Source organism: Triticum aestivum, chromosome 1B (assembly GCF_018294505.1).
Source record: "Triticum aestivum cultivar Chinese Spring chromosome 1B, IWGSC CS RefSeq v2.1, whole genome shotgun sequence".
NCBI classification, from domain to species: domain Eukaryota; kingdom Viridiplantae; phylum Streptophyta; class Magnoliopsida; order Poales; family Poaceae; genus Triticum; species Triticum aestivum.
The window spans coordinates 46202863-46217973 of NC_057795.1; the positions used below are offsets into that span (position 1 = coordinate 46202863).

The following is a 15111-nucleotide window of genomic DNA, read 5'->3' on the forward strand; positions in this document are numbered from 1 at the left end:
GCAAGATTACTATGGCAAAATGATGTGCCATGTGTCAGCATCCTTCAAACAGTGGCTTCGTCAAATGCAAGCCCTGTGAACTCCTCTTTAGTTGTTTGCTCAAAACATTTATGCCAACCATATTAGTTTTGGGCCTCTCACATCATCCATCTGCTCATCTAAAAAGAATAAAGGATATTAGACAATCAATACAGCATACGTAACAGTCAGGTATATTCAGGGAAAGGAACAAATATTGAGCCTGTAGATGGTTTGTAGTATATTTAGTCAAGGAAAAAACAATGAATAACACTTGCAATACATTTTGTACCAAGCAAAGGAACAAAATGTACAGTAAAACATGCTTTTGAATCATGTGTATATATAGAAGGGGCGAATGCACGTGCACATATTATGCATACAAAAACATCAGTACTGGCCCTCTTTTCACTTTCTTGCATCAACCAGGTTTCCACACATACACAAAAAAAAAGATGCCGATAACAGACAGCAAGGAAATAAATATTCGAGGTGTGAATTGAAATTTTTGATGTGGAGCTACCAAGCAAATGAGGGGCGTCGATGAAAAACGGCCTGCTGTAGATGTCATCCAAAATTATTTGAACAGTGGAAGTAATAAAGAAAACTACCAAAAACAATTTGAATACATGTATAATATTTTCTGCAAAAAATATCATGAACGCTAATGCAAGCATCTTAGTTGTTTTTCTTAAAGTCCTCTACACAAACTTCAGAACCATAATAGCTGGGAAGCAATTTTAGATGATTGACCCTAGTAATCTAGATAGATTGAATTTCTACAGCCACCGAATTGTACTCGAGTGATTTATACCTTGAACTACACACTGAGAACTTCTTTGTAGACTATGTTCTTTGTACAATTTGCATTGGAGTTGGTTTGGCCTTCCTTTTGCTTATCTGGGACAGTAAGAATCTTCATATTACTTCTTGATGTAGCTCTAGAAAGAGCAACATAGAGTTGCCCGTGTGAAAATACCGGTTCAGGAAGGTATACACCAACATTTTGTATAGTTTGTCCCTGTGCCTTGTTAATGGTCAGAGCAAAGCTAAGCCTGACTGGAAACTGCTTCCTCTTGAACCTAAATGGAAACATCTCATCATCTGATGGGCAAAGAGGAATTCGAGGAAGGAACACCCTCTTACTAGCATGATGGCCCAGCACAATCTCAGCATCAATTGCATTCCTCATGAACCCTCGGACAATCAGCCTCGTCCCGTTGCACAACCCACTCACTGGGTCAATGTTCCGTAACAATATAATCTCTACTCCTATAAAATACCCAGTTGGTGGTAATGATGTGCCTGCCATACCTGATTTTCGATCGTCAGATGTGCATCCAACGCATGAGAGCTAACTATGGTTTATGTTTGTAAAAAAAACCTTATTCTCTTCGTTCAGCTCCAGCCATCCCCTCCTTATCCAAATCCTATGAGCGAAGGCATTGGATCCTTCACGAAAACGAAAGAAAACAGTGGAACCAAAGAGGGCAGCGCCGCTGCCGCTCCACACACCGCCGGCGCCGCCGATGCAGTCCGCTCCTAACACCCTCTTCCGCCTCCTCACTGCAGCAACATCCCCATCGCTCACTATCCCCGATTTCTCCCCCCGCCTGCCCCGTCTCCTCCGACGCCGACGTCGGCAAACACGCAGCCGCCGCCGCTCATCCCCGGAGTCCGCGACGCCTCCCTTCCCTGGTACTCTGAGGTAGCAGCCCCTGCGCCCACCGATTCCCCCTCCTCCCGGTTGTCTCCCCTACCCCATCTACTCTGGCGCCGATGTCGGCAAGTACGTCGCCGGCGCCGTCCGCGTCTGATTCCGCGACCCCTCTCTTACCTTATTCTCTGACGCAGCAGCCCAGCCGCCCACCATCTCCCCATCCTTCCCTGCATCTCCTCCTTCCCCCACCCCATCTCCTACGACGCCGACGTTGGCAAGTACGCCGCCGGCACGTTCCGTCCCCCGAGCTCGCGACGCCACTCCTGCGTCATCCTCTGATGCAGAAACCCGGCCGCCCACCACCTCCTCCTCCTGGCCGGCTCTTCAGCGACGCTGGCGCCAGCTTCCCTGCGACGCGCTCCAGGCCATTCCCTTCGAGTACTTGCTGGTCCACACCCGTTTCCTCCAGTAAACTCTGTTTCAGAGACGGCTGGTCTGGTGTGATGGTCGCCTCTGCTGTTGCCTCTCCTTCCTACCCGTCCCGCCTCCAAATTTCAAATTTCCTGTCACTCAAAGTTCAAATCCGCGCGCCCAGTTCAAACTGTCCAGAAACCACTCCTGCAGCCCAATATAAATAAGTGGGCAGGCATATGGGACTCTGGCTGCTCAAACTACACCCCCAAGAAGTCACACATTGGTCACGCCAACCTTCAGATCGAACGGAGTGTGAGGAAGTGTGATTCACTGCTCTTCGTCATCTAATCTTCTTCGTCAAGGGCAAGGTATGGGTTGTGAATGAATATTAAAATCTTCTCTATGATCTCATCAACCATTGCTTCATCTTTGTTATTAGACAACCCCGTCTGAATACTGTATCAGTAGCAGTTGGAGAAGTACTGAATGATACACATCTTACATAGCTGACTCCCAACATCCTGGATTATTTATATCTAATCTGACTGCAATTTTTATGCATTTCATAGCTTATTTCCCGTCTGAATACTGTATCAGTAGCAGTTGGAAAAGTACTGAATGATACAAACTTTACATAGCTGACTCCCAACATCCTGGATTATTTATATCTAATCTGATTGCATTTTTTATGCATTTCATAGTTTATATTTCATCTAACCAGTCTGCATTTTGAATGCATTATGTTGTAGCCAAGTCCAACAGAACTTGCTCCAGTGGCACGCCAAGTCCTCATACAAGTATATTTATGCGCGAGCCAATAGATATGACAAGTTCAAGTCAGTCGTCTTTGGATGATGAAGTGACAAACGAATCATCTACGATTTTTCCTACTAATGGCATGCTCATATCAACTGAGGGCTTGGAGCGAGGAGAAAGCTCAAAAGGTAAATCTATAAGGCGAAATTCTATGCATAAGTAATTTTATTTAACTACTTAATTAATTTCTCATAAAAATGCTATAGGACGAAAGCGTGTACGTGAAGCAATAAGATATGCTAGCCGTACACCAGAACAAATCCAAGCAAGGCGAGAACGTGTTAGAGCACGTCGGCAAATTTTAACACCTGCTGAGAGGGAAAAGATTAATGCACAAAGAAGAGAGAAAAGACAACGAATGGCACTTGATGAGAGGAATGCAAGCCAACGAGCACGTAGGCAAAGTTTGACAATAGATGAGAGGCAAGAAATAAATGCACGCCGGCGAGCACGTAGGCAAAGCCTACCACCTGAAGAGCGGCAAGCACTCCTAGCTCAATGTAATGCAAGCTACGCATCTAAACGAGATGCCCTCTGCAGGGATTCTGTTGCACTACAGTGCCCTGCAGGTTCATTGATGGGACATCCATCATCAAGTTCTTATGTCTTTAGCCACCCAGGTAAGCTCGCACAAACTTCTGCTACAATTCAAGGTAATTCTCAAACACATCTGTATATATGTAACAACATCGATCTTCAAATTACATTTAGGAGATGATGATACTACCCAGCACATGGAACTCACATCGGTGCAATGTCCAACATCTACATCAGTGGACAATCCATCATCACCCCATGATGGTTTCGTATATTCAGATTCCCCAATAGAAAGCTTTGTCGCCGATGATTATGATTCTCACATGTCCGAAGAACAAGATGATGAGTACTTTGCATTTGCTGGGAGAGGTATTGCCAATGCCATGGATACCTTATTTCTCTACATACAAAAAAAGCAAGACCTATATAACGCCATTCATCTCATTATATGTAGGTGACGATGAAGACTTTGTAGATGCCTTTACAATAGACACCATTGTCCCTGACCTATATGATCGTGTCTACCACAATATACCAGTAAGTACTCACATGTTGACACCAAAACCTGATTGCAATCACTGTGGTGCTAAGAGATTCCAGTATGAAACAAGTGGATTTTGTTGTCGGTCCGGAAAGATTAACCTAGCACACTCAGAACCTCCCTTGGAACTTCAAATGTTATACAAAAGTTCAGATCCCAATGCCGTGCATTTTAGGGAGAACATTCGGTACTTTAATGGACACTTCTCATTCACCACCCTTGGAGTCAGTCTTGACAATAGATACACAAACATGAGTTCAGGAGTGTATACGTTCCGAGCTCACGGTCAGATTTACCACAACGTCTTCTCATTTGGTCCAACTCAAGATGGACCTAAGCATTTGGAGCTCTACTTCTATGATGATGATCCAAGTTTACAACATAGGTTTCGGTGCTCCCCAAACCTAGACCGAGATGTCATTCGTAAGCTTGTCGACATCCTCAAGGATAATCCTTATTCTGAGACATTCATGAATCTAGGTGGAGTCGATGACCTTGAGGAATACCGTATTGAACTAAACACCGACATGAGGTTGGACCAACGGAGATATAACTTGCCTATATCATCGGAGGTTGCGGCTATTTGGGTTGAGGGTAATGAACTATGTAAGCACTTTGATCGTAGCATAGTACTGTTTGGTAACGACAACAAGAGATATAGCATCCAGCCATATTATGGATGCTATGATCCGTTGTCTTACCCTTTATTCTTTCCAAGAGGGGAGATTGGTTGGCATCCCGAAATCCCAAAGAATGGCGTCAACTTGAATGAGATACTTCAATCTCGTCGCAGTGGTCGACATAGTCTAGGTAATTCATATAACGGAAATAGCATGTGTTCATTTTGTTTATCCTCATTGTACTTACTTTTCTAAATATTTCCTCTTGTTACCTCTCATTTCCATAGGTACATATACAAATAGTCGATTATGCGTATCTGTTAGAGACTACTATTGCTACAAGTTTCAAATACGTCGTGGTGTATTTAACACTATGCTATACGGTAAACAACTGTGCCAACAGTATGTGGTTGATATGTACATCAAGGTTGAAAGCTCAAGATTGGACTATATCAAAAATCACCAGAAACAAATACGTGCTGATCTATACCAAGGTGTTGTTGATAGCCTTCAAGCTGGGGAAAACCGTGCGGATGCAGTGGGCAAATGGACTATACTTCCTACATCATTTATTGGGGGAAAAAGAGATAGGAGACGAAGGTATCTTGATGCCATGGCCTTGGTGCAAAAGTATGGGAAACCAGATATATTTTTAACCATGACTTGCAATCCGAATTGGGGTGAGATAATTAGTGAGCTGGAGCCTGGACAAACCCCACAGGATCGCCCTGATCTTATCGTACGAGTATTTCGAGCAAAGTTGGAAGACCTCAAGATACAACTTTTTAAGAAGCACATGCTCGGTAAGGTAGCAGCATATGTGTATGTCGTTGAGTTTCAGAAAAGAGGTCTACCACATGCTCATTTCCTCCTAATCATGGAGGGGAGGTACAAGCTAACTTGCCCAGAGCAATATGATTGTCTAATATCTGCTGAATTGCCAGACAAATCCAAGTACCCAGAGTTGTACAAAATGGTCGTCAAGCACATGATGCATGGCCCGTGTGGAGTCCTCAACCCCAAGAACGTGTGCATGCAAAATGGTAGCTGCAAGAACTACTATCCACGACCATTTAATGCGTCAACCCTTCAGGGAAAGGACTCATATCCCATATACCGGAGGAGAGATGATGGACGTCATGCGAAGGTACGGGGTGAAGATTTAGACAATAGGTGGGTTGTTCCATACAATCCTTACCTACTAAGAAGGTATAACTGCCACATCAATGTTGAGGTTTGCTCAAGCATAAAAGCTGTGAAGTACCTCTTTAAATACATATATAAGGGGCATGATCAAGCATCTGTTTCTATCGACGCGGTGGATAGTGACGGAAACATTGATGAAATAAAGCAATACAGAGATTCCAGATGGATTACACCACCAGAAGCATTATGGAGGATCTATGGTTTTGACCTTAGTAATTTATTTCCTTCTGTTAGGCAGCTACAACTCCACCTCCCTAATATGCACATGGTGTCATTCCCGGCGGGCGCAAATCTGAATGATGTCCTCTCCCAGGAAGGAGCTTCCAAGACAATGCTAACCGAGTATTTTGAAGCAAACAAGAAGTATGAGTTGGCCCGGGGAATTTTATATAAGGATTTTCCGGCATCTTTTGTTTGGATCTCGGGTGGAAAGTATTGGAAAAGGAGGGATGAATGCACACAGATCGGGAGAATTGTGTCTGCTCATCCAGCCGAAGGGGAGACGTATTATCTTAGAGTGCTTCTAAACCATGTCACAGGTGCTACATCTTTCCAAGACCTAAGGACAGTGGATGGTATTGTTTTCCCGACATTTCGTGAAGCTGCTGAAAGGAGGGGTCTTATCGAGTCAGATAATACTATTGACGAGTGTCTTAATGAAGCTGAGGTTTTTCAGATGCCATCTTCCCTTCGAACGCTATTTGCCACTATATTGGTCTTTTGTGAGCCCAGCAATGTGCGTGGTCTATGGGATAGGCACTTGGAAGCTATGATAGAAGACTATCGACTAAACCACATGTCCCCTCATGTAGTTGAGCAGATGGCTTTGTTAGATATAAAAAGTATGCTTGAATCGATGGGGAAGGACATATCATCATTACCTCTTCCAGAAATTGTTGAGTCATATGATGGCTCAAATAACGAGGCTAGGGAGATCACAGAGGAGTCGACCATAGGGGTGAACCCAGAACACCTTGGCTTTTCATCTTTCCTAAACCCAGAAGAGAGATATGCATATGATGAGATACTTGCAACAATCAATAGTGGCCAAGGAGGTGTGTTCTTTGTTGATGGACCAGGAGGCACTGGAAAGACTTATCTATACAAACACTACTTGCAAAAGTACGTGGTGAGGGTAAGATAGCTATTGCAACAGCAAAATCAGGCGTTGCTGCATCCATCTTGCCCGGCGGGAGGACTGCACACTCAAGGTTTAAAATACCATTGAACATTGAAGATGGTGGAGTTTGCAGTTTCACCAAGCAAAGTGGGACAGCTAAGCTTCTTATGAGCGCCTCCCTCATAATTTGGGATGAGGCCTCCATGACAAGGAGACAGGCAGTCGAGGCCCTTGATAATAGCATGAGGGACATCATGGCTCAACCTGACCTGCCATTTGGTGGAAAGACTGTCGTGTTTGGGGGACATTTCAGACAAGTGTTTCCTCTTGTTCGCAAGGGAACAAGGTCACAAATAATTGACGCGACGCTATGCAAGTCTTACCTTTGGGAGAGTATGAGACATATAAGACTTGTCCGTAATATGAGGGCTCAAAGTGATCCATGGTTTGTTGATTATCTTCTGCCTGTTGGGAGTGGCACCGAAGATACTATGGATGATGGTTACATACGACTCCCAGATGAGATTTGTGTACCATATACCGGCGTTGCCTCTGATATTGACAAGCTTATTGAAAGTGTTTTCCCGATGCCGCTAGATGAAAACCTCTTGGATCCAAACTACATAGCGTCCCGAGCAATTCTATCAACTCGGAATGAGTACATTGACAAAATCAATATGAGGATGATTGAGAGATTTCCTGGGGAGGAGATGATATACTACAGTTTTGATCGCGCAAAGGATGATCCACACAACTACTACCCTGCAGAATTCTTGAATTCATTGACACCTAATGGTCTACCTCCCCATATCCTCAAGTTGAAGATTAATTATCCTATTATATTGTTACGGAACATTGACCCAGCGAGTGGGTTGTGCAATGGGACGAGGCTGATTGTCCGAGGGTTCATGAGGAATGCAATTGATGCTGAGATTGTGCTGGGCCAGCATGCTGGTAAGAGGGTGTTCCTTCCTCGAATTCCTCTTTGCCCATCAGATGATGAGATGTTTCCATTTAGGTTCAAGAGGAAGCAGTTTCCAGTCAGGCTTAGCTTTGCTATGACCATTAACAAAGCACATGGACAAACTATACAAAATGTTGGTGTATACCTCCCTGAACCGGTATCTTCACACGAGCAACTCTATGTTGCTCTTTCTAGAGCTACATCAAGAAGTAATATGAAGATTCTTACTGTCCCAGATAAGCAAAAGGAAGGCCAAACCAACTCCAATGCAAATTGTACAAAGAACATAGAGTTGGAAGTTCTCAGATTGACCCTAGTAATCTAGATAGATTGAATTTCTACAGCCACCGAATTGTACTCGAGTGATTTATACCTTGAACTACACGCTGAGAACTTCTTTGTAGACTATGTTCTTTGTACAATTTGCATTGGAGTTGGTTTGGCCTTCCTTTTGCTTATCTGGGACAGTAAGAATCTTCATATTACTTCTTGATGTAGCTCTAGAAAGAGCAACATAGAGTTGCCCGTGTGAAAATACCGGTTCAGGGAGGTATACACCAACATTTTGTATAGTTTGTCCATGTGCCTTGTTAATGGTCATAGCAAAGCTAAGCCTGACTGGAAACTGCTTCCTCTTGAACCTAAATGGAAAATCTCATCATCTGATGGGCAAAGAGGAATTCGAGGAAGGAACACCCTCTTACCAGCATGCTGGCCCAGCACAATCTCAGCATCAATTCCATTCCTCATGAACCCTCGGACAATCAGCCTCGTCCCGTTGCACAACCCACTCGCTGGGTCAATGTTCCGTAACAATATAATAGGAAAATTAATCTTCAACTTGAGGATATGGGGAGGTAGACCATTAGGTGTCAATGAATTCAAGAATTCTGCAAGGTAGTAGTTGTGTGGATCATCCTCCGCGCGATCAAAACTGTAGTATATCATCTCCTCCCCAGGAAATCTCTCAATCATCCTCATATTGATTTTGTCAATGTACTCATTCCGAGTTGATAGAATTGCTCGGGACGCTATGTAGTTTGGATCCAAGAGGTTTTCATCTAGCGGCATCGGGAAAACACTTTCAATAAGCTTGTCAATATCAGAGGCAACGCCGGTATATGGTACACAAATCTCATCTGGGAGTCGTATGTAACCATCATCCATAGTATCTTTGGTGCCATTCCCGACAGGCAGAAGATAATCAGCAAACCATGGATCACTTTGAGCCCTCATATTACGGACAAGTCTTATATGTCTCATACTCTCCCAAAGGTAAGACTTGCGTAGCGTCGCGTCAATTATTTGTGACCTTGTTCCCTTGCGAACAAGAGGAAGCACTTGTCTGAAATGTCCCCCAAACACGACAGTCTTTCCACCAAATGGCAGGTCAGGTTGAGCCATGATGTCCCTCATGCTATTATCAAGGGCCTCGACTGCCTGTCTCCTTGTCATGGAGGCCTCATCCTAAATTATGAGGGAGGCGCTCATAAGAAGCTTAGTTGTCCCACTTTGCTTGGTGAAACTGCAAACTCCACCATCTTCAATGTTCAATGGTATTTTAAACCTTGAGTGTGCAGTCCTCCCGCCGGGCAAGATGGATGCAACAACGCCTGATTTTGCTGTTGCAATAGCTATTTTACCCTCACCACATACTTTTGCAAGTAGTGCTTTGTATAGATAAGTCTTTCCAGTGCCTCCTGGTCCATCAACAAAGAACACACCTCCTTGGCCACTATTGATTGTTGCAAGTATCTCATCATATGCATATCTCTCTTCTGGGTTTAGGAAAGATGAAAAGCCAAGGTATTCTGGGTTCACCCCTATGGTCGACTCCTCTGTGATCTCCCTAGCCTTGTTATTTGAGCCATCATATGACTCAACAATTTCTGGAAGAGGTAATGATGATATGTCCTTCCCCATCGATTCAAGAATACTTTTTATATCTAACAAAGCCATCTGCTCAACTGCATGAGGGGACATGTGGTTTAGTCGATAGTCTTCTGTCATAGCTTCCAAGTGCCTGTCCCATAGACCATGCACATTGCTGGGCTCACAAAAGACCAATATAGTGGCAAATAGCCTTCAAAGGGAAGATGGCATCTGAAAAACCTCAAATTCATTAAGACACTCGTCAATAGTATTATCTGACTCGATAAGACCCCTCCTTTCAGCAGCTTCACGAAATGTCGGGAAAACAATACCATCCACTGTCCTTAGGTCTTGGAAAGATGTAGCACCTGTGACATGGTTTAGAAGCACTCTAAGATAATACCTCTCCCCTTCGGCTGGATGAGCAGACACAATTCTCCCGATCTGTGTGCATTCATCCCTCCTTTTCCAATACTTTCCACCCGAGATCCAAACAAAAGATGCCGGAAAATCCTTATATAAAATTCCCCGGGCCAACTCATACTTCTTGTTTGCTTCAAAATACTCGGTTAGCATTGTCTTGGAAGCTCCTTCCTGGGAGAGGACATCATTCAGATTTGCGCCCGCCGGGAATGACACCATGTGCATATTAGGGAGGTGGAGTTATAGCTGCCTAACAGAAGGAAATAAATTACTAAGGTCAAAACCATAGATCCTCCATAATGCTTCTGGTGGTGTAATCCATCTGGAATCTCTGTATTGCTTTATTTCATCAATGTTTCGTCACTATCCACCGCGTCGATAGAAACAGATGCTCGATCATGCCCCTTATATATGTATTTAAAGAGGTACTTCACAGCTTTTATGCTTGAGCAAACCTCGACGTTGATGTGGCAGTTATACCTTCTTAGTAGGTAAGGATTGTATGGAACAACCCACCTATTGTCTAAATCTTCACCCCGTACCTTCGCATGACGTCCATCATCTCTCCTCCGGTATATGGGATATGAGTCCTTTCCCTGAAGGGTTGACGCATTAAATGGTCGTGGATAGTAGTTCTTGCAGCTACCATTTTGCATGCACACGTTCTTGGGGTTGAGGACTCCACACGGGCCATGCATCATGTGCTTGACAACCATTTTGTACAACTCTGGGTACTTGGATTTGTCTGGCAATTCAGCAGATATTAGATAGTCATATTGCTCTGGGCAAGTTAGCTTGTACCTCCCCTCCATGATTAGGAGGAAATGAGCATGTGGTAGACCTCTTTTTTGAAACTCAACGACATACACATATGCTGCTACCTTACCGAGCATGTGCTTCTTAAAAAGTTGTATCTTGAGGTCTTCCAACTTTGCTCGAAATACTCATACGATAAGATCAGGGCGATCCTGTGGGGTTTGTCCAGGCTCCAGCTCACTAATTATCTCACCCCAATTCGGATTGCAAGTCATGGTTAAAAATATATCTGGTTTCCCATACTTTTGCACCAAGGCCATGGCATTAAGATACCTTCGTCTCCTATCTCTTTTTCCCCCAATAAATGATGTAGGAAGTATAGTCCATTTGCCCACTGCATCCGCACGGTTTTCCCCAGCTTGAAGGCTATCAACAACACCTTGGTATAGATCAGCACGTATTTGTTTCTGGTGATTTCTGATATAGTCCAATCTTGAGCTTTCAACCTTGATGTACATATCAACCACATACTGTTGGCACAGTTGTTTACCGTATAGCATGGTGTTAAATACACCACGACGTATTTGAAACTTGTAGCAATAGTAGTCTCTAACAGATACGCATAATCGACTATTTGTATATGTACCTATGGAAATGAGAGGTAACAAGAGGAAATATTTAGAAAAGTAAGTACAATGAGGATAAACAAAATGAACACATGCTATTTCCGTTATATGAATTACCTAGACTATGTCGACCACTGCGACGAGATTGAAGTATCTCATTCAAGTTGACGCCATTCTTTGGGATTTCGGGATGCCAACCAATCTCCCCTCTTGGAAAGAATAAAGGGTAAGACAACGGATCATAGCATCCATAATATGGCTGGATGCTATATCTCTTGTTGCCGTTACCAAACAGTACTATGCTACGATCAAAGTGCTTACATAGTTCATTACCCTCAACCCAAATAGCCGCAACCTCCGATGATATAGGCAAGTTATATCTCCGTTGGTCCAACCTCATGTCGGTGTTTAGTTCAATACGGTATTCCTCAAGGTCATCGACTCCACCTAGATTCCTGAATGTCTCAGAATAAGGATTATCCTTGAGGATGTCGACAAGCTTACGAATGACATCTCGGTCTAGGTTTGGGGAGCACCGAAACCTATGTTGTAAACTTGGATCATCATCATAGAAGTAGAGCTCCAAATGCTTAGGTCCATCTTGAGTTGGACCAAATGAGAAGACGTTGTGGTAAATCTGACCGTGAGCTCGGAATGTATACACTCCTGAACTCATGTTTGTGTATCTATTGTCAAGACTGACTCCAAGGGTGGTGAATGAGAAGTGTCCATTAAAGTACCGAATGTTCTCCCTAAAATGCACGGCATTGGGATCTGAACTTTTGTATAACATTTGAAGTTCCAAGGGAGGTTCTGAGTGTGCTAGGTTAATCTTTCCGGACCGACAACAAAATCCACTTGTTTCATACTGGAATCTCTTAGCACCACAGTGATTGCAATCAGGTTTTGGTGTCAACATGTGAGTACTTACTGGTATATTGTGGTAGACACGATCATATAGGTCAGGGACAATGGTGTCTATTGTAAAGGCATCTACAAAGTCTTCATCGTCACCTACATATAATGAGATGAATGGCGTTATATAGGTCTTGCTTTTTTTGTATGTAGAGAAATAAGGTATCCATGGCATTGGCAATACCTCTCCCAGCAAATGCAAAGTACTCATCATCTTGTTCTTCGGACATGTGAGAATCATAATCATCGGCGACAAAGCTTTCTATTGGGGAATCTGAATATACGAAACCATCATGGGGTGATGATGGATTGTCCACTGATGTAGATGTTGGACATTGCACCGATGTGAGTTCCATGTGCTGGGTAGTATCATCATCTCCTAAATGTAATTTGAAGATCGATGTTGTTACATATATACAGATGTGTGTGAGAATTACCTTGAATTGTAGCAGAAGTTTGTGCGAGCGTACCTGGGTGGCTAAAGACATAAGAACTTGATGATGGATGTCCCATCAATGAACCTGTAGGGCACTGTAGTGCAACAGAATCCCTGCAGAGGGCATCTCGTTTAGATGCGTAGCTTGCATTACATTGAGCTAGGAGTGCTTGCCGCTCTTCAGGTGGTAGGCTTTGCCTACGTGCTCGCCGGCGTGCATTTATTTCTTGCCTCTCATCTATTGTCATACTTTGCCTATGTGCTCGTTGGCTTGCATTCCTCTCATCAAGTGCCATTCGTTGTCTTTTCTTTCTTCTTTGTGCATTAATCTTTTCCCTCTCAGTAGGTGTTAAATTTTGCCGACGTGCTCTAACACGTTCTCGCCTTGCTTGGATTTGTTCTGGTGTACGGCTAGCATATCTTATTGCTTCACGTACACGCTTTCGTCCTATAGCATTTTTATGAGAAATTAATTAAGTAGTTAAATAAAATTACTTATGCACAGAATTTCGCCTTATAGATTTATCTTTTGAGCTTTCTCCTCGCTCCAAGCCCTCAGTTGATATGAGCATGCCATTAGTAGGAAAAATCGTAGATGATTCGTTTGTCACTTCATCATCCAAAGGCGACTGACTTGAACTTGTCATATCTATTGGCTCGCGTATAAATATACTTGTATGAGGACTTGGCATGCCACTGGAGCAAGTTCTGTTGGACTTGGCTACAAAATAATGCATTCAAAATGCAGACTGGTTAGATGAAATATAAACTATGAAATGCATAAAAAATGCAGTCAGATTAGATATAAATAATCCAGGATGTTGGGAGTCAGCTATGTAAAGTTTGTATCATTCAGTACTTTTCCAACTGCTACTGATACAGTATTCAGACGGGAAATAAGCTACGAAATGCATAAAAACTGCAGTCAGATTAGATATAAATAATCCAGGATGTTGGGAGTCAGCTATGTAAGATGTGTATCATTCAGTACTTCTCCAACTGCTACTGATACAGTATACAGACGGGGTTGTCTAATAACAAAGATGAAGCAATGGTTGATGAGATCATAGAGAAGATTTTAATATTCATTCACAACCCATACCTTGCCCTTGACGAAGAAGATTAGATGGCGAAGAGCAGTGAATCACACTTCCTCACACTACGTTCGATCTGAAGGTTGGCGTGACCAATGTGTGACTTCTTGGGGGTGTAGTTTGAGCAGCCAGAGTCCCATATGCCTGCCCACTTATTTATATTGGGCTGCAGGAGTGGTTTCTGGACAGTTCAAACTGGGCGCGCGGATTTGAACTTTGAGTGACAGGAAATTTGAAATTTGGAGGCGGGACGAGTAGGAAGGAGAGGCAACAGCAGAGGCGACCATCACACCAGACCAGCCGTCTCTGAAACAGAGTTTACTGGAGGAAACGGGTGTGGACCAGCAAGTACTCGAAGGGAATGGCCTGGAGCGCGTCGCAGGGAAGCTGGCGCCAGCGTCGCTGAAGAGCCGGCCAGGAGGAGGAGGTGGTGGGCGGCCAGGTTTCTGCATCAGAGGATGAGGCAGGAGTGGCGTCGCGAGCTCGGGGGACAGAATGTGCCGGCGGCGTACTTGCCAACGTCGGTGTCGTAGGAGATGGGGTGGGGGAAGGAGGAGACGCAGGGAAGGATGGGGAGATGGTGGGCGGCTGGGCTGCTGCGTCAGAGAATAAGGTAAGAGAGGGGTCGCGGAATCAGACGCGGACGGCGCCGACGACGTACTTGCCGACATCGGCGTCAGAGTAGATGGGGTAGGGGAGACAACCGGGAGGAGGGGGAATCGGTGGGCGCAGCAGCTGCTACCTCAGAGTACCAGGGAGGGGAGGCGTCGCGGACTCCGGGGATGAGCGGCGGCGGCTGCGTGTTTGCCGACGTCGGCGTCGGAGGAGACGGGGCAGGCGGGGGGAGAAATCGGGGATAGTGAGCGGTGGGGATGTTGCTGCAGTGAGGAGGCGAAAGAGGGTGTTAGGAGCGGACTGCGCCGGCGGCGCCGGCGGTGTGTGGAGCGGCAGCGGCGCTGCCTCTTTGGTTTCACTGTTTTCTTTCGTTTTCGTGAAGGATCCAATCCCTTCGCTCATAGGATTTGGATAAGGAGGGGATGGCTGGAGCTGGACGAAGAGAATAAGGTTTTTTTTTACAAACATAAACCATAGT

At 44.3% G+C, this 15111-nt stretch overlaps 2 protein-coding genes across 2 annotated transcripts; both read right to left on the bottom strand.

Annotated features, from left to right (window-relative positions):
• Window positions 1-11135: 11135 nt before the first annotated feature.
• Window positions 11136-12504, bottom strand: LOC123076769 (uncharacterized). The gene is made up of 2 exons (XM_044498893.1): window positions 11691-12504; window positions 11136-11593 (listed from the first exon to the last, which is right to left on the bottom strand). Exons 1-2 carry the CDS (start codon window positions 12490-12492, stop codon window positions 11136-11138), a joined length of 1260 nt encoding a protein of 419 aa, XP_044354828.1. The 5' UTR covers window positions 12493-12504.
• A 64-nt stretch (window positions 12505-12568) lies between these two features.
• LOC123086085 (uncharacterized) lies at window positions 12569-13235 on the bottom strand. Its single transcript, XM_044507793.1, has 2 exons — window positions 12959-13235; window positions 12569-12867 (listed from the first exon to the last, which is right to left on the bottom strand). The coding sequence occupies exons 1-2, from the start codon at window positions 13218-13220 to the stop codon at window positions 12584-12586; spliced, it is 546 nt and encodes a 181-aa protein (XP_044363728.1). The 5' UTR covers window positions 13221-13235; the 3' UTR covers window positions 12569-12583.
• Window positions 13236-15111: the final 1876 nt, after the last annotated feature.